This window comes from Antechinus flavipes, chromosome 3 (genome assembly GCF_016432865.1).
Source record: "Antechinus flavipes isolate AdamAnt ecotype Samford, QLD, Australia chromosome 3, AdamAnt_v2, whole genome shotgun sequence".
In the NCBI taxonomy this organism is placed as follows: domain Eukaryota; kingdom Metazoa; phylum Chordata; class Mammalia; order Dasyuromorphia; family Dasyuridae; genus Antechinus; species Antechinus flavipes.
This window is the reverse complement of record NC_067400.1, coordinates 200,184,957-200,204,831: the sequence shown is the minus strand read 5'-3', so window position 1 is coordinate 200,204,831 and position 19,875 is coordinate 200,184,957. Positions and strand designations below refer to the sequence as shown.

The 19,875-nt window shown below is 34.1% G+C and overlaps 1 protein-coding gene across 6 annotated transcripts in view; it reads left to right on the top strand.

Annotated features, from left to right (window-relative positions):
* CDKL5 (cyclin dependent kinase like 5) overlaps positions 1–19,875 on the top strand; it is a 278,542-nt gene that overhangs the window by 243,548 nt on the left and 15,119 nt on the right. For all 6 annotated transcript variants that reach the window (XM_051984416.1, XM_051984417.1, XM_051984414.1 and 3 more), the window contains one exon: positions 2,811–2,910. In XM_051984416.1, the coding sequence (XP_051840376.1) occupies positions 2,811–2,910 (100 nt within the window). The remainder of the gene's footprint in view (positions 1–2,810; positions 2,911–19,875) is intronic.

The window sequence follows — 19,875 nt, the reverse complement described above, 5'->3', positions numbered from 1 at the left end:
GTGAAGTTGCTTCTGTATATATTTATTCCATGGTGTGAAAGATTACAGAACACAAATTGTATTCAGATTAGACAAATAACAAATACATAATTTCATGTTACTCATAGCACAGGGGAAAACACAACTTCAATCTCTTAGATCTTTTTATTTCATTCATTCAGCAAATATTACATTGAACACCATCTAAGCAGACACCATCTTCTTTAACTCTACTTTTTAGGGTCATAGTCCTTATTTGCAAAACTAAACTATATTTTGAAGGAGAGTGAGGGGGAAGGTTGAGATATTTTGTGAGGTTTTAAAACATAACAACAAGTGACCTTTACTAGCCTAGTCTGAACTCTTATCTCTCTAGCTTCACATTAAACATTCTTTATGTATTAACCTGAACATCAGTTTAATGGTTATCCCTTGATTTCTTCTTGCTTGTGAAACTATTTCAACTTTTCTTCTATTTTAAGGACATAATATTATGCTCATATTTCTAGTATGTCCTAGGTTTCCGCTAGCTCTTTTATCTTAGTTATTAGTTGTCCCTACTCTTCATGTTTCTTTTCAGATCATCCTAGATTCTTTTTCTTTGAAAAGACTTAGGAAAGATTTTTTGGTCATAAGCAGAAGCTAAAACTTTAAAATTTGGTTGAATGTTATATCAGTGGCGGAATCTTTAAGAATTCTTTTGTGATCCTGAGGCATATGTGATAATGCTTATTTTGTTTATTTAACATTATCAAGATAGGAAGATTGATATTCATATCTACACATTTTACAAATAAAAGAAAAATGACAATATGAAGGGCTTCATTACACTGTTGTTTCTGTACTGGAGTCTCTCTATAATTTCTGTTATCTTACATTTCCATGCCTTAGATACCTTTCAAAGGAAGATTTCATTAATTGGTATTCCACAAAAGTCTTATCGTTAGGAGCTTTGCTTATTAGGACAACTGAAATTTCAGTAATTTAATAATTTGTTTATTGTGTTTAAGGGAGCTTTCTCCTTAATAACACCTCAAAAAATCATTTAGAGAATTTCTTCTTGTCATTGACATTGGAGAATTTTCAGTACTCTATTCCTTCATGTTTGAAAATTTTTGGAAGATGTTAAAGGTAGTCAATATGAATTGACTACCAAAAGTTGTTTTTTTTTTTTTTTTTTTGCTTAAAAACATTTACTTTAAGAGATAGAATGTTGTTTTACACTTTGTATTATATTGAAATTATGTGTTTCTGGGGAGAAGGACTAAAAAATATTATCTTTTTAATAATAAATAAAATAATGTTATCTTTTTAATACTTGGAAAATTTTTCTTAAAGGGAATTTTACTTCCTTAGGATATTCTTTTTAGTTTCACCTAATAGTAAGACAATTTTATGTCCAAAGCACACAAAAAACTATTGTTCTTTTATATAAGTCATTTTTGATCCCTCTAACATTCTTATTTCTCTTCATCTGTCTCCCCCCCACCCTTTTTTTTTTTTTTTTTTTGGTATTCTACTTTTATAAATTGATATTATTATGATCTTTTTCATTGTTCTTTCCACTTGTGATATAATTTAACCAAATTTAGGCAAAAGGTATCTATGTTGTGAAGGTATCCTTGTTTCTTTTAATCCATAAACCACTATTATATGTTCTTAAAGACATATATTAGGATTAATTGTAGTTCTTTTGTCTCATTGAGTAAAAGATCTTTTAAAAAAATTTCTGCTCCTGTTCTGCTTATTACGTATGAAAGAATAAAATGTTTTCATGGGGAAAATAATTTTTATATTATTTGCAATTATAATTTTTCACAGTTTTGTCAAAACAGGTTTTTCAGATTTAAAATAATACAAGATTTTTACTTCTAGAATAATTATAGTTCAACTGTTTAAAAAATGATAGTTTACATTTATATTAGGTATTTGTCCATTTGCTTTTATCTATTTTATCCATTTGATCTTCACTATAACCTTATAAAAAACAATTAAGCTAAGTGATATTTTTTAGCATGTAGGTAGATGCCTTATTGTTATTATCTATTGTCTGACTTTTTTCCATTTTTCACTAAAATAATATTTGTCAGTGCCATTTGAGGTAAGCTTATATCAGTAGTAAAACTCAAAACATCATTTTTCCCTCCTTAATATTATTTGAGAATGAAACATTATATTTAGTTTCTCCTTTCCCTCTCTTCCCTCCCCCCAATTGAGCTGGTTTTTTTTGGCTGAGGCAGTTGGGGTTAAGTGACTTGCCCAAGGTCATATAGCTAAGAAGTGTTAAGTGTCTGAGGCCAGATTTGAACTTAGGTTCTTCTGACTTCAGGGCTGGTGCTCTATCCACTATGCCACCTAGCTGTCCCTGCTAATTTTCATAATTGGGTTTTAAAGGAAGCCTAGCTTTTAAATCTTCAACTTTTTTTTTTTTAATATAACAGTGACTCAATAGAAATACTATTTTTTATGCTTAGTTACTTTGCTAATAGCTAAGTGGTTGCCCCAATTGTGGGATTAGGTGGAAATGGATTAAAATGGCTGCAAATTCTACTTTGTAAATGATTGATGTTATGATCACATGTTATTCAGAATCTTGAGTACTAAGAGTTCTAATCAAGGTGGTATCATTCCTCTACCAAACTGGAATAATTTTTATCCACAATCTTACCATGTTTGATTTCCATAAAAATACTTTTGCATTTTTTTTCCTTAGTTCTTTATATAGCTCTTTTAAAGCCTAAAATCATGCATCTTAGATAGTAACAGTTTTCTTTGTCATATGAAAAATGATTAAAGGTACATTAACATAATTTAAATGTTTTCCCATTTAGGAAAAGTCCAGAAAATATAAGTCATGCTGAACAACTCAAGGAGAAGGAGAAGCAAAGCTTTTTTAGATCCATGAAAAAGAAGAAGAAGAAATCTCAAACAGTAAGCAAATCATTAACTTTTTTACACTGTGCTGCGACTTTAGAGTTATTCTGTGGTTAGCATTACAAATAATCCAAGTTGGCTACATTGTATATGTTATCCAACTGCAGTCTTGTCTTAAATTCTCACTTGGACTTCATTACAATCAGAATCAGGTTAATTTTTTTTTCTTATTTAAAATTCTGTACAGAAATATTTTATTTTGTCATGCCAGAAATTCTTGTTCCTTTTCTAATGGACATATGTATCCTCTACTTACTAAAGTATCACAAATTCATCTGCAAAATCTCTAAGAGAGAAAAGGCATAATAAACGTTAATTGAAATTCATTTCTAAGCTTTTTTATTTCTCTATAATTCATTTGAGAAATAAACTCATTTAAATTCACAGATTCTACTTGCAAGTAAATACTGTTTTTTCTGTCTCTCAGGTCCATTACCTTGTCATTATTCTAGATTCCTCTCTCTCTCTTATTCTATATAATCAGGCAATTGTCAAGGCTTGCCTTTATCATTTTTCATCCTTTCACGGTGTTTACACAACTACCATAATTCAGGTCCATATTGCCTCTTGCCCAAGCTACTGTAGCCATCTCCACATTATTCTCCCTAGCTCAAGTTTTTCCACACTTTATTCTCCATTCAGCTGCCAAAATAATTTTTCTTAAGTGCAGATCTGATCATGTTACTTGCTTATTTAGTAAACTCCATTGGTTCCTCATTGCCACTATGATAAAAAGTAAATTCCTTTGTTTAATTTATAAAGTTCTTGACAACCTCATTGACAACCTTCCAGCCTCATTATATATAATCTTTTTACTACACTTTATAGTTCAACCAAACTGACCTTCTTGTTATCCCTCACATATGGCATTCCATCTCCCAACCCTCTGCATTTACACAGGTCATTCCCCATCCCTGGTAGTCAATCCTTCCCTCCCTCCCCCAATTTCCTCCTTAGAGTAAGAACTTACTGAGTATCTAACATTGTTAGAATTACAAAGAAATACAAAAAGAGTCCTTGTCTTCAAGGAGCTTATAATCCAATAAATTGGAGGAAATCTCAGATTTATTTACAAAAAATTATTTACAAGAATAGTAGTAGTAATTCTACTGTTATTGAGAAAAACTTCTTTCAGAAAGTGAGATTTTACCTGAGACTTAAAGGAAGTCAGGAAGTACAGAGGAAGAATTCCAAATATTAGAAACAGCCAGTGAAAATTCATAGGACATTTCCTTAAAATGATCAGTAGTTTTTATTTAAAACCATCAGCAAGCATCATATGTAATGGAGACAAACTGGAACCATTCCCAATAAGATCAGGGTGGAACTAGGTTGCCCACTATCACTATAACTATTCAATATTGTATTAGAAATGCTAGCTTTGGCAGTAAGAGAAGAAAAAGAAATTAAAGGAGTGGGTAATGAGAAAACCAAATTATCACTCTTTGCAGGTGATATGATGGTATGCTTAGAGAACCTTAGAGAATCAACTAAAAAACTATTAGAAATAATCTACACTTTAGCAAAGTTTCAGGATACAAAATATATCCACATAAATCATCAGCATTTTTATATATTACCAACAAAGTCCAGCAGTAAGAGATACAAAAAGAAATTCCATCATTAGTATAAAATATTTGGGAATCTGTCTGCCATAGGAAAGTCAGGAACTATATGAACACAACTACAAAACACTTTCCACACAAAGTCATACCTAATCATTTGGAAAAATATCATGTGCTCATGGGTAGGCCAAATGAATATAATACAAATGACAATACTACCTAAATTAATCTACTTATTTAGTGCCATACCAATCAAACTCACAAGATATTATTTTACAGATCTAGAAAAAATAGTAACAAAATTCATCTGGAAGAATAAAAGGTCAAGAATTTCAAGGGAATTCATTTTTAAAATGCTAATGAAGGTAACCCAGCTATGCCAGACTTAAAACTATATTATAAAGCCATGGTCATCAAAACTGTTTGGTACTGACTAAGAAATAGAGTAGTCAATTAGTGGAATAGGTTAGGATCACAGGACAAAATAGACAATAACTATAGCAATCTAGTGTTTGACAAACCCAAAGACCCCCAGCTTTTGGGATAAGAACTCACTATTTGACAAAAACTGCTGGGAAAATTGGAAACTAGTATGGAAGAAATTAGTTCTAGACCCACACGTAACATCACATGCCAAGATAAAATTGAAATGGGTTCATTTAGTGATATTATCAGCAAATTGGAGGAGCATAATATAGTTAAAAAGTTTATGTAAAAACAAAACTAATGCTGACAAGATCAGAAGGGAAGCAATAAATTGGGAAATCATGTTTACATTTAAGGGTTCTGATAAAGGCCTCATTTCTAAAATATATAGAGAATTGACTCAAATTATAAGAATCCAAGCCATTCCCCAATTGATAAATGGTTAAAGGATATGTATGAACAGACAATTTTCAGATAAAGAAATTAAAACTATTTCTAATCATATGAGAAGGTACTCTAAATCACTGTTGATCAGAGAAATGCAAATTAATACAACTCTGAGATACCACTACATACCTCTCAGATTGGCTAAGAAGACAGGAAAAGCCAAGGATGAAGGTTGGAGGGGATGTGGGAAAACTGGGATACTAGTACATTGTTGGTGGAATTGTGAACGGATCCAGGCATTCTGGAGAGCAATTTGGAACTATGTCCAAAAAATTATCAAACTATGCATACCCTTTGATCCAGCATTTTCCTACTGGGCCTATATCCCAAAGAGATCTTAAAGGAAGGAAAGGGACCCACATGTGCAAAAAATGTTTGTGGCAGCCCTTTTCGTAGTGGCAAGAAACTGAAAACTCAGTGGATGCCTATTACTTGGAGAATAACTGAATAAGTTATGGTATATGAATATTATGGAATATTATTGTTCTGTAAGAAATTATCAGAAGGATGATTTTAGAAAGGCCTGGAGAGACTTACATGAACTGATATTAAGTAAAATTGAGCAGAACCAGATGATTATTGTACACGGTAACATCAATATTATATAATGATCAATTCTGATGAACATGACATGGGAGTAGAAAGAGGATTTTATTTATGAAAAAAAGTTGTAATTAAATCTATGCTGAGACTCAAGCTTGTAAAAGATTTGTAGAAATATGTGTAAAAGAATCAGAGAAATGTGAAGTGAATTGAACACTGGCTAAAGGCCTGAGAGCAGACTTTGGTTTCCAGCATATGAATCTTGCCTATTGTCAGTTCACACATTTCTGGAACTACACAACTTCACAGCCGTAGAGGAGAGATAAAGCAAGTTTTGTACCTCCAGATTTCCTAGTTTTGACTTCCTAGGCCAAGTTGTGGAGAGGTAATGGTTGAACCTTTGAGTCTCAGAAATAATGGTGGACAGGATTATCAAATAGCTCCACAAAAGAGAACAATATGACCCTAAAAGTGATAATAGTTGGGGGCAGAGTCATAAGAGTTTCTGAGCCTCAGTCACTTGGAGGAAGGGTAAGAAGAGATTCTTTCTGAACTTAGCTTTCTACAGGAAGAAGGGAAGTTCAAAAATACAAACTGAAGAGAAAAGGAAGAAAATTGAGGTCTTGAAGCTAGAGGAGTAAATAACATGGAATGGAGCCACAGTGTGGGAGAGTAAACCTGACCCTTATCTGTGACTGCTTCTGAGATTGTTAACTTGACCGTTTACTTGGAGTTTAAGGGAAGGGAATAAAAATAGGGAAGAGTTCTTTTATCTGTATATTTATAAAGAAATATGATATTTTTAGAGAAAGAACTGGGTAGGCCACTGCCAAATGATTGGTTTTTTAATTCTTCTATTACCGTTTCTTCTCAGTATCTTTTGCCATATCACCTATATCTCATCCACTAATTGTTGGTATTCTCTAAGGCTCTGTTGTGGTCCCTCTTCTGTTTTCTTTCTTGGTGACTTCATCAGCTCCCCATGGGTTCAATTATCTCGATGTCTCCCAGATCTAATCAGCCCTAACCTTTCTACAGAGCTACTCATAGACTCTAGCTGCCTCTTAGACATTTCAGAATGTATTTCTGTAGCCATCTCAAACTCAGCTATTCCTTCCAAGCCACCCATCTTCTGAACAACCCTATTCTATTGAAATTGTCACCTTCCTTCCAGTTGTCCAGTATCTTCAATTCCTTATTCCCCGTCATCCTATATTTACAATCAATTTCTAAATCTTATTGATTCTTTGTGCACATCTGTTCCATTCTCTGTATTCATATAAGCAACACTCCAGTCCAGGCCCTCATCATCTGTTGCCTGGATTATTTATTATATTGGCTCCTAATTGATCTCCCTATTTCAAGTCTCTCTCCTTTTCATTCTCCGCCAAAGTAATATTCTTAAAGTACAGGTTTAAGTATATCCCTTCCCTATTACAGTGACTCCCTTTTACCTTTAAGATTATAAATGAATAAAAATATAAATTATTATAAATATAAATTCCTGTTTTTAACATTTAAATTTAAATTCTTTCATAAACTATGCCTAATGGGGAAATATAGATTTCCATCCTTCTTACTTCCCTGTGCCTGGAATACAGTTCTTAATTTGCTTCAAAACTGATCTCAAATATCACCTCCATCATACACAACTTCACAACCTTTCCTGATTTCACTCCTGGTCTCAGAAATAGCAGCAAGAATGGCACTATCCAAGAGTTAAGGCAGCATGATGTTAATCTTGAATCAAGTGATTTGGATTTTGAGTCTCAGCTCTGAGGTTTGCAGTCTGTGTGATCCCAATGAAGTAACTTAACTTTGCTGATGCTTAGTTTCCTTATCTGTAAGAAAAATGAGAGTAATAACTTGCTTGGTGAAAAAGGTACCAAAAATACTGAAGAAAATAATACTTTAAAAAACAATTAACAAAAATTCACTGAAGAACTCTTTAAAAAAGCAGAGTAGTTCAAATAGAAAAAAAGGTAGAAATGTTCAAGAAAGGAAAAAACACCTTAAAAAAACAAAATAGATCAAATAGAAAGGGAGATACAAAAATTTACTAAAGAAAATAATTACTTAAAAGTTAAGAAAACTATATTCCATGAGATATAATAAACAAAATAAGCTCAATTGAAAAAATAGAAGAAAATGTGAAATGTCTCATTGGAAAATAGATCAAGGAGAGATCATTTAAGAATTAACAGACTACCGAAAACCACGATCATAGAAAGAGCCTAGACATCATATTTCAAGATAACATTGAGGACTAATATCTTTTTTTTTCCCCCTCATCTGAATTTGGCCTACATTTTTTAAAAATTTTAATAGCTTTTTATTTACAAGTTATATGCATGGGTAATTTTACAGCACTGACAATTGCCAAACCTTTTGTTCCCCTCCTTCCTGCCCCTCTCTTCTTCCCCCCTTCTTCCCTCCCCTCCCCCCGCCCATGGCAGGATGACCAATACATGTTAAATATATTAGAGGATAAATTAAATACAAAATAAGTATACATGTCCAAACCATTATTTTGATGTACAAAAAGAATCGGACCCTGAAATATTGTACAGTTAGCCTGTGAAGGAAATCAAAACTGCAGGCGGGCAAAAATATAGGGATTGGGAATTCAATGTAATGATTCTTAGTCATCTCCCAGAGTTCTTTCGCTGGATATAGCTGGTTCATTACTGCTCCATTAGAACTGATTTGGTTCATCTCATTGCTGAAGATGGCCAGATCCATCAGAATTGGTCATTATATATAGTATTGTTGTTGAAGTATATAATGATCTCTTGGTCCTGCTCATTTCACTCAGCATCAATTCGTGTAAGTCTCTCCAGGCCTTTCTGAAATCATCCTGTTAGTTGTTTTTACCAAACAATAATATTCCATATCATTCATATATCACAATTTATTCAGCCATTTTCCAATTGATGGGCATCTACTCAGTTTCCAGTTTCTGGCCACTACAAAGAGGGCTGCCACAAACATTCTTGCACATACAGGTCTCTTTCCCTTCTCTTTGGGATATAAGCCCAGTAGTAATACTGCTGGGTCAAAGGGTATGCACAGTTTGATAACTTTTTGAGCATAGTTCCAAATTGCTCTCCAGAATGGCTGAATGTATTCACAATTCCACCAACAATGTATTAGTTTCCCTGTTTTCCCACATCCCCTCCAACATTCTGCATTATTTTTTCCTGTCATTCTAGCCAGTCTGACAGGTATGTAGTAGTATCCCAGAGTTGTCTTAATTTGCATTTCTCTAATTAATAATGACTTGGAGCATCTTTTCATATGGCTAGATATAGTTTCAATTTCTTCATCTGAGAATTGTCTGTTCATATCCTTTGACCATTTATCAATTGGAGAATGGCTTGACTTTTTATAAATTAGAGTCAGTTCTCTACATATTTTGGATATGAGGCCTTTATCAGAACCTTTGACTGCAAAAATGTTTTCCCAGTTTATTGTTTCCCTTCTAATCTTGTCTGAATTAGTTTTGTTTGTACAAAAACTTTTCAATTTGATATAATCAAAATTTTCTATTTTGTGATCAATAATGATCTCTAGTTCTTCTTTGGTCATTTGTAATCTCATTCTTTATGACTAAGTCATGAACCCATTTTGACCTTATCTTGGTATATGGTGTTAAGTGTGGGTCAATGCCTAGTTTCTGCCATACTAGTTTCCAATTTTCCCAGCAATTTTTGGAGGACTAATATCTGAAATCCAAAGAATAAAATGGAAATTGAAAGAATCCCTCAATCACCTCCTAAAAGAGATCCCAAAATGAAAACTCCCAGAAGTATTATAAAGAAATTTCAGAGCTTCCCAGTCAAAGAGAAAATACTTCAAGCAGCTAGAAAGAAACAATTCAAGTATTATAGAACTGCACTCAAGGTCACACAAAATTTAGCAGCTTCCGTGTTAAAGAAGTAGACTTCATAGAACATAATATCCTGGAAGGCAAAGGAGTAAGAATTATAGCCAAGAATCACCTCCCCTGCAAAACTAAGTATGATCCTTCAGGGGAAATGATGGATATTTAATGAAATAGAGGACTTTTCAAGCATTCCTGATGAAAAAAGGTTAGAGCTGAATAGAATTCAAACATGATTCAAGGGAAACATAAAAAGAGTAAACATGAAAGAGTAATCATAAGAGACTCAGTGAGGTTAAACTTTACATTCCTATAGGGGAAGATGCTACATGGAACTCCAATAACTTGTGTCATTATAGCAGTTAAAAAAAAAAGTTTAACATAGAGGGTATAGTTGTGAGTCGATGATATTGGAATGATTCAAAAAAAGGTAAAGAATTCAGAAAGAAGGATGCACCGGGAGAAGGGGAAAGGGAGAGGTAGAATGGGAAAATTTTTCTCACTTTTATGTGAAGTTCCCAAGGAAGAGTTTTTACAGTGGAAGGGAAAATAGTATGGAATGGCAGACTGCTTAAACTTCAATCTCATTGGAATTGGTTCAAAGAAGAAAATTATGCATAAAAATAGAAGGAGATGGGGACAAGAGAAAGTGGACTGGGGTATGGCAAAAGGGAACACAGATTAAAGGAAATAGTGGTTAGAAGCAAAATAAACTTGAGGAAGGAGAAGATGATAATGGGATGGGAGGGGAAATACACAGTTAGTAATCATAACTGAATATGAATGGGATGAGCTTTATCCATGAAACAGAAGTAGATTTGTAGAATGAATTAGACACCAGAATCCAACAATAGATGGCTTTTACAAAAGACACACTTGTAACAGAAGTACATGCAGTTCAAATAAAGGACTGGAGCAAAACTTCATATAATTCAGATGAAGTAAAAAAGGCAGAGATAGCAATCATGATCTCAGCCAAAGCAAAAATATATATAATTAAAAAGATAATCAGGGGAACCACATTTTGTTGAAAGGTACTGTAGACAACAAAGTAATGTCAAAATGTTTTTACAAGTTTCTCTGATAGAGACTTAATTTTTCAAATTCACATATATTCAGTCAAATTTATAAAAATAAGAATCATTCCCCAGTTGATAGTCAAAGGATATGAAAAGGCAGTTTTTACAAGAAGAAATCAAAGCTATCTATAATCATAGAAAATAAATGCTCTAAGTAAAGCCTTATTAAACTTTTTCCAGGTCAGAGCCAAGATGGTGGAGGGGACACACTTAATTCTGAGGTCCCTTCTACCCTCACTACTAACTACAAAATTCAGCCTCTGAAATAGTGCTTGACTGGTAGAATCCAAGAGTATTGGGAGTACAACAAATTACCAGCAGAAGATAATCTGGAAGATCACCAGAAAAAGTCTGTCTTGATCTGAGGGGAGGAGGCCAGAGCAGGCAGGGAGGCAGGACATGAAAGCCAGAACAAGCTGAACAGACCTGGGGGTGGGGGTTCCATTTTCGTGAGTAGAGAATTTGCAGAGAGGACTTTACCACAGGTTGGCTATTCTGCTTTAATCGCAAAGCAGTAGATCAGCAGAGAAGTTACACAAATGCAAAAGGTAGAGTATACCCCCAAAATTCCAGAATTTCACAAGACCTGGCCACATCTACCCAGCACCGGGAATGACTTAGCATGACCACAGAGCAGCCACACTCCAGGGTGTGGCTACTCTTCCCAGGGCAGTCACACTTCTGCAGTGCGGCCACTCTTCCCAGGGCAGTGGCACTTCCGCACCCCATCTGTTCTTCTCAGGGCAGTGGCACTTCTGCAGACCAGCTGTTCTTCACAGCCTGTTTGCAGGAAAGCCACTGTCCCTCGTCTGTCCCTGTTCTGTAGAGGAAGCTAGGAAACTACTTGCCCTAAAAGCAGATCCCAAGGTTTGTTTTTTTTTTTTTTTTTTTTTTTTTTAATGAGTAAAAAAGCAAAGCAAACTCTAATTATAGATAGCTTTTATACTGAAAGAGGACAGATTTCCAACCCTGAGGAGACTAATAGTAGACAATCTCCAGAAAAAACTCCAAAGAGGGATATAATCTAGTCCCCATTACACAAGACTCTCCTAGAAGAAATTTTAAAAGATCTCAAAAGAGATCTAGAAGAAAAATGGGGAAAGGAGAAAAAAGCTCTACAAGAGATTATGGAAAAGGCATATAAGTCATTAAAAGAAAGATTTGAAAATGAAAACAACTCCCTGAAATGTGAAATGGAAAAGGTAAAGAACTCCCAGGGAAACAGAATTTGTGAATTGGAAAAGATAAAGAACTCCCCAGGAAAGTAGGATGTGTGAATTGGAAAAAGAAAATAACTCATTAAAAAAAAATTGTGAAATGGAAAAAAATTACATAGAGCAAAACAACTCATTTTAAAAAACTCAATTGGACATATAGAAAAAGAAGTTAAAAAAAAAAGTAAATGAGTAATATAACTCATTAAAAATCAGAACTGATCAATTGGAAATGAATGATTCATTGAGACATCAAGAATCAGTCAAACAAAACCAAAAAAAATGACAAAATAGGAAAAAAAATGTTGAATATCTACTTGGAAAAACAACAGACCTGGAAAATAGGTCTAGAAGAGATAATCTAAGGATTGTTGGGCTCCCTGAAAACAATGATGAAAAAAAAGAGCCTAGACACTATTTTTCAGGAAATCATCAACGAGAACTGCCCAGCTGTAGTAGAATCAGAAGGTAAAATAGGCATTGAAAGAATTCGTTGAACACCTTCTGAAAGAGACCCCAAAACAAAAACTCCAAAGAATTTTGTGGCTAAATTTCAGAACTATCAGACTAAGGAAATAAAATATTAGAAGCAGCCAGAAAAAACAATTCAGATACCAAGGAGCCACAATAAGGATCACTCAGGGATCTAGTGGCTTCCACAGTAAAGGATCAAAGGCCTGGAATCTGATATTCTGAAAGGCAAAAAAACTTGGAATGCAGCCAAGAATAAACTACCCAGCTAAGCTGAGCATTTGCTTCCAGAAAAGAAGATGGACATTCAATGAAACAGGCAAATTCTATTTATTTCTAATGAAAAAACCAGAGCTAAACAAAAAAATTTGTCCTCCAAATATAAGACTCAGGAGAAGCACAAAAAGATAAAAAGAACTCTTGAGAACTGTTTTTCTGTTATGGGCATACAAAAAGAGTGCATGTATAATTTGATTCTACTGATATAATATTTTTAAAAAGGGAATTAGAAGTGGAAAGAATAATGTATCAGAAAAAGGGAAAAGTGGAGTAAAAAGAGGGAAATTAGATCTCATGAAGAGGCAAAAGAAACCTATCATATCTGAGGGAATTAAAGGAGGGGGAGGAACATTATGTGAATCTTACTCTCATCAGATTTGGCTCAAAAAGGAAATATTAGACATATTTGGTTTACAGAGAAACTTCTCTCACCTCATTAAAAAGTGGGAGAGGAAAAGGAAAAAGGAAAAGAGTAGGATAAATAGAAGGGAATATAAAAATAATAAGGGAAAGGTATAAGAAAGGGATGGGAAGGATTCTAAAGAGGGAGAGCTGCAGAGGACAAGTTGTGCCAATACGTTTAATATTGGGGAGGGGGAGGGGGAGGAAAAGAAAGAGAAAATATAATCTGGGGATAATAAGATGGCAGGAAATACAGAATTTGTAGTTTTAACCATAAATGTGAATGGGATGAACTTTCCCATAAAGATCAGGCGGATAGCAGACTGGACCAAAAACCAGAATCCTACAATACGTTGTTTACTGGCAAGCAGGGTGATAAATGCAGAGTAAAGGTAAAAGGCTGGAGCAGAATCTATTATGCTTCATGTGAAATAAAAAAAAAAAAAGCAGGGTAGCCATCCTTATCTCAGATCAAGCAAAAGCAAAAATTGATCTCATTAAAAGAAATAAGGAAGGAAACTATATCTTGCTAAAGGATAGCATAGATAATGAAGCAATATCAATACTAAACATATATGCACCAAGTGGTATAGCATCTAAATTCCTAAAGGACAAGTTAAGAAAGCTGCAAGAAGAAATAGATAGCAAAACTATAATAGTGGGGGATCTCAACCTTGCACTCTCAGAATTAGATAAATCAAACCACAAAACAAATAAGAAAAAGTTAAAGAGGTGAATAGAATATTAGAAAAGTTAAGTATGATAGATCTTTGGAGAAAACTGAATGGTGACAGAAAGGAGTATACTTTCTTCTCAGCAGTTCATGGAACCTATACAAAAACTGACCATATATTAGCACATAAAAACCTCAAAATTAAATGCAGGAAAGAAATGCTTTCTTTTCAGATCACGATGCAATAAAAATTACATTCAACAAAACCTTAGGAGTAAATAGACCAAAAAGTAATTGGAAAATAAATAATCTCATCCTAAAGAATGATTGGGTGAAACAGCAAATCATAGACATAATTAATAACTTCACCCAAGAAAATGACAATAATGAGACATCATACAAAATGTGTGGGATGCAGCCAAAGCAGTAATAAGGGGAAATTTTATATCTTTAGAGACTTACTTAAATAAAATAGGAAAAGAGAAGATCAATGAATTGGGCTTGCAACTTAAAAAGCTAGAAAAAGAGCAAATTAAAACCTCCCAAATACTAAACTTGAAATTCTAAAATTAAAAGGATAAATTAATAAAATTGAAAGTAAAAAAAAAAAAAAACCATTGAATTAATAAGACTAAGAATTGGTTTTATGAGAAAACCAATAAAATAGATAAACCTTTCGTAAATTTGATTAGAAAAAGGAAAGAGGAAAATCAAATTGTTAATCTTAAAAACAAAAAGGGAGAACTCTCCATTAATGAAGAGGAAATTAGAGATATATTTGGGAGTTACTTTGCCCAACTTTATGCCAATAAATTTGATAACCTAAGTGAAATGGATGACTTCTTCAAAAATATAAGCTTCCCAAATTAAGAGAGGAGAATGTAAATTGCTTAAATAGTCCCATCTTAGAAAAAGAAATAGAATAAGCTATTAATCAATTCCCTAAGAAAAAATCCCCAAGACAAGATGGATTTACATGTGAATTCTACCAAACATTTAAAGAACAATTAACTCCAAGGTTATATAAACTCTTTGAAAAAATAGTACTCCTACCTAATTCCTTTTATGACATAGACATGGTACTGATACGTAAAACCAGGTAGGTTGAAAACAGAGAAAGAAAATTATAGACCAATCTCCCTAATGAATATTGATGCAAAAATCTTAAATAAAATATTAGCATAAAGATTACAGAAAATCATTCCCAGTATAATACACCATGACCAAATAGATACCAGGAATTCAGGGCTGGTTCAATATTAGGAAAACTATTAGCATAATTGACTGTATCAATAACCAAATTAACAAAAACCATATGATCATCTCAGTAGATGCAAAAAAAGCATTTGATAAAATCCAACATCCATTCCTATTAAAAACACTTGAGAGTATAGGAATAAATGGACTTTTCCTTAAAATAGTCAGTAGCATCTATTTAAAACTGTCAGTAAGCATCATATGTAAGATGATAAACTGGAACCATTGCCAATAATATCAGAAGTGAAACAAGGTTGCCCACAATCACCATTACTATTCAATATTGTATTAGAAATGCTAGTTTTGGCAATGAGTTGAGAAAGAGATTAAAGGAATTAGAATAAGTAATGAGGAAACCAAATTATCACTCTTTGCTAGATGATATGATGGTATACTTAGAGAACCCTAGAGGTTCTACTAAAAAGCTATTAGAAATATTCCATGACTTTAGCAAAGTTGCAGGATATAAAATAAATCCATATAAATCATCAGCATTCTTATATATCAATAAGAAAATCCAACAGTTAGAGTTACAAAGGGAAATTCCATTTAAAATAACTGCTGATAGTATAAAATATTTGGGAATCTGTCTGCCAAGGAAAAGTCAGGAACTATATGATCAAAACTACAAAATGCTTTCCACACAAATAAAATCAGATCTAACCAAATGGAAAAGTATTAACTCCTCTTGGATAGGTCGAGTGAATATAATAAAGATGACAATACTACCTCAACTAATCTTTTTATTTAGTGCTATATCAATCAGACTCCCAAAAAAACTATTTTAATGACATAGAAAAAATAACAACAGAATTCATCTGAAAGAACAAAAGGTCAAGACTTTCAAGGGAACTAAAGAAAAAAAAATCAAATGAAGGTGGCCTAGCTGTACCAGATCTAAAACTATATTATGAAGTAGGGGTCACCAAAACCATTTTGTATTGGCTAAGAAATAGATTAGTTGATCAGTAGAATAAATTAGGACTTATATAGGACAAAATAACCAATTAACTATAATAATCTCGTGTTTGACAAACCCAAAGACCCCAGTTTTGGGAATAAGAATTCACTGTTTGACAAAAACTGCTGGAAAAATTGGAAATTAGTATGGCAGAAACTAGGCATTGTCCCACATTTAACACCATACACCAAGATAAGGTCAAAATGTGTTCATGATCTAGACATAAAGAGTGAAATTATAAATAAATTAGAAGAACATAAGATAGTTTACCTCTCAGATCTGTGGAGGAGGAAGGAATTTGTGATCAAAGAAGAACTAGAGATCATTATTGATCACAAAATAGAAAATTATGATTATATCTAGTTAAAAAGTTTTTGTACTAAGAAAACTAATGCAGACAAGATTAGAAAAGAAGCAATAAATTGGGAAAATATTTTTACACTCAAAAGTTCTGATAAAGGCCCCATTTCCAAAATATATAGAGAATTGACTCTAATTTATAAGAAATCTAGCCATTCTCCAATTGATTAATGGTCAAAGGATATGAAGAGACAATTTTCAGATTATGAAATTGAAACTATTTCTAGCCATATGAAAAGATGTTCCAAATCATTATTGATCAGAGAAATGCAAATTAAGACAGCTCTAAGATACAACTACACACCTCTCAGATTGGCTAGGATGACAGGAAAAGATAGTGATGAATGTTGGAGGGGATGTGGGAAAACAGGGACTCTAATACATTGTTGGTGGAATTGTGAATACATCCAGCCATAATGGAGAGCAATTTGAAACTATGCTCAAAAAGTTATCAACCTGTGCACACTCTTTGACCCAGCAGTGTTTCTACTGGGCTTATATCCCAAAGAGATCTTAAAGAAGGGAAAGGGACCCACATGTGCAAAAATGCTTATGGCAGCCCTTTTTGTAGTAGCTAGAAACTGGAAATTGAATGAATGCCTATCGATTGGAGAATAGCTGAATAAGGTGGGATATTTGAATGTTATGGAATATTATTGTTCTGTAAGAAATGACCAGCAGGATGATTTCAGAAAGGCCTGGAGAGACCTACATGAACTGATCCTGAGTGAAATGAGCAGAACCAGAAGATCATTATACAGTTCAACAATACTATATGATGATTACTTCTGATGGATGTGGTTCTCTTCAACTGTGAGTTGAACCAAATCAGTTCCAATTGTTCAATAATGAAGAGAACCAGCTACACCCAATGAAAGAACTATGGAAAATGAGTGTGAACCACAACATAGCATTTCCACTCCTTCTGTTTTTGACTGCTTACATTTTTGTTTTCCTTCTCAGGTTATTTTTACCTTATTTCTAAATCTGATTATTCTTGTTCAGCAAGATAACTGTCTAAATATGTGTACATATATTGTGTTTAACATATACTTTAACATATTTAATATGTATTGGTCTACTTGCCATTTAGGGGAAGGGATGGGGAAGGGGAGGGAAAAAGTTTTAACAGAAGATTTTGCAAGGGTCGATGTTAAAAAATTACCTGTGCATATGTCTTGTAAATAAAAGGTATAATTAAAAAAAAAAAAAAAAAACCTTTTTTTACTTGTGACCCCTTTTTACCCAAGAAATTTTAATGTAACCCCCAAGTATATAGATTTATAAAACAAGTATACAAGTCAGACATTTACAGATTATAAATCATAATTTTGTAACACCCACATTTAGTTATGTGATCTTATATGGGGTTGTCATCCAAATTTGGGAAGTTTTCCTCTAAATCACTATTGATTAGAGAAATGGGAATGAAAATAGTGCTGAGGTACTACCTCACACCTATTAGAAATGATAAGTGCTGAAGGGGATGAAGGGAAAAATAGGGAAAGTATTGAACTGTTAGTGAAAAAATAAACTGGTCCAACCATTCTGGAAATCAGTTTGGAATTATGTTCAGAGATATAAAACTATGCATATCCTTTGACCCAGCAATACCAATGCTAGGTCTGTATCCCAAAGAGATCAAAAACAAAAAGGGAAAAAATCTACATATGAAAATATTTATAGCAGCTCTTTTTGCATTGCCAAAGAAATAAAAATTGAAGGGATGCCCATCAACAGGGCTATATAATTGTGATGGAATACTGTTGTGCTATAATATCTAGGGGGGGTGGTTTCACAAAAGAAAAACAAATAACCATATGGTAAAAGTGATGCATAGTGAGATGAGAAGAATCAGGAAATCACTGTGCACAATGATACCAATGTTGTGATTTTGATCATCTGTGAAAGACTTGGCTATGCTAATTAATAGAGTAATCTGAGACAGTTTCATGTCCTAACCAGCAGGACCTCGTCATTAGTGGGGTGTCGAGGAAACGACTAAGACCTGTAAGAGAAACGGGCGAGAAGGAGGAGGGAGACTACATTGCGGTGGAAAAAAGTCTCATTTATTGAAAGAAGGAGCCTAGTTATATATGGTTTGACTGCCTGTGTTTTCTGGGTGGTGGGTTGCAATGTAAAGAGAAGACTGCCAGACCACAGGTGTGGCTGACATCCTGGGGCATACTCGTTATCTAGTTCTGGGGGGGTAATGGCCAATTTCCTGGGACACACATTATCTTGTCTCAGGAATTTAGGATGTATTGTTTGTTCACAATAAGGTTTTAGCTAACCGTATCAGAGTTTACGCACAGGTAGTCACGTTCTTCTTGGCTCTTTGTTTCCTGTCTCCGACATCTCCCCCTTCCTTATTATATGCACAATGAATTATGGGTCGGTGGAGGGCCTGTCTTAGGCTATGCGACGTGCATCTGGACCTGCGGCCTACATAATTCATTTGGCAGGACTCCTGTCTTAGGCTATGCGAGCTGACACCACCCCTACTAGGGGCAGGCTCACAATAATCCCGTCATAGGATAATCCTGCAGCATAAGGCCAGCATATAGCAGATCGAAGAGTCGCAATAATGTCGTCATGGGCTCCTCCACAGCTTTAGGCCCACTTAACTATCTCGACAGCATCTACAATACAATACCGAACTGTGTTGAGTTCGGCCTCTAAATTGGCAAACTGCAGAGGCTCAAAAAGTGGATTTTGCATTTGTTCCAACGACTCAGGAGTATGGTTTTGATAGAACACGTGAGTACTCTTCTGAACGGCAGCATCCACCTGGGACTTAACAAAACCAGTTAACTTAGCAAACAGCCAAGGTCCGAAAGAAATAAGGAGAATAGCCACAAACGGTCCCAGAAGAGTAGGAAGAAGGGTTGTCAGCCAGGGGGCGGTTGAGAACCAGTTTTGATACCAGGATTAATAATCCCAAAACTGAGTCTGCCAGGGAAATTTTAACAAAATAAGGGATTCTAAAACTAAAGCATCCAAATTCAATCTGAACTAGTGAGGTAGGGGGTGGGGCAAAAGTGCTTAAGGCAAAGTGAATAGGAGCTAGGCGTTCCCATTCTTTCAGGTATTTTGAAAAAATATATACCAGTTTCCCCAATGTTCTATCTCTACCTCCCCCCCTTTTTTTCTCACGGAAAGGAATTATCAAATGACCATTCCCCATATAAATTCCGAGAGTGAATCAAAATCCCTATACATAACAGACTAATACAGTAGCATTTCTAAAATAACAGACTAGTACAGTAGCATTTCCTAAAAAGCCCTTAAACATAACAGCAATAATTACACAATTTTAACAAATCCCATCCCAAATCTTAAAAACACACAGTAGTAATAGATGATCCAGGCAAGGTTTAACAGTCAGTCATCAACCATTCC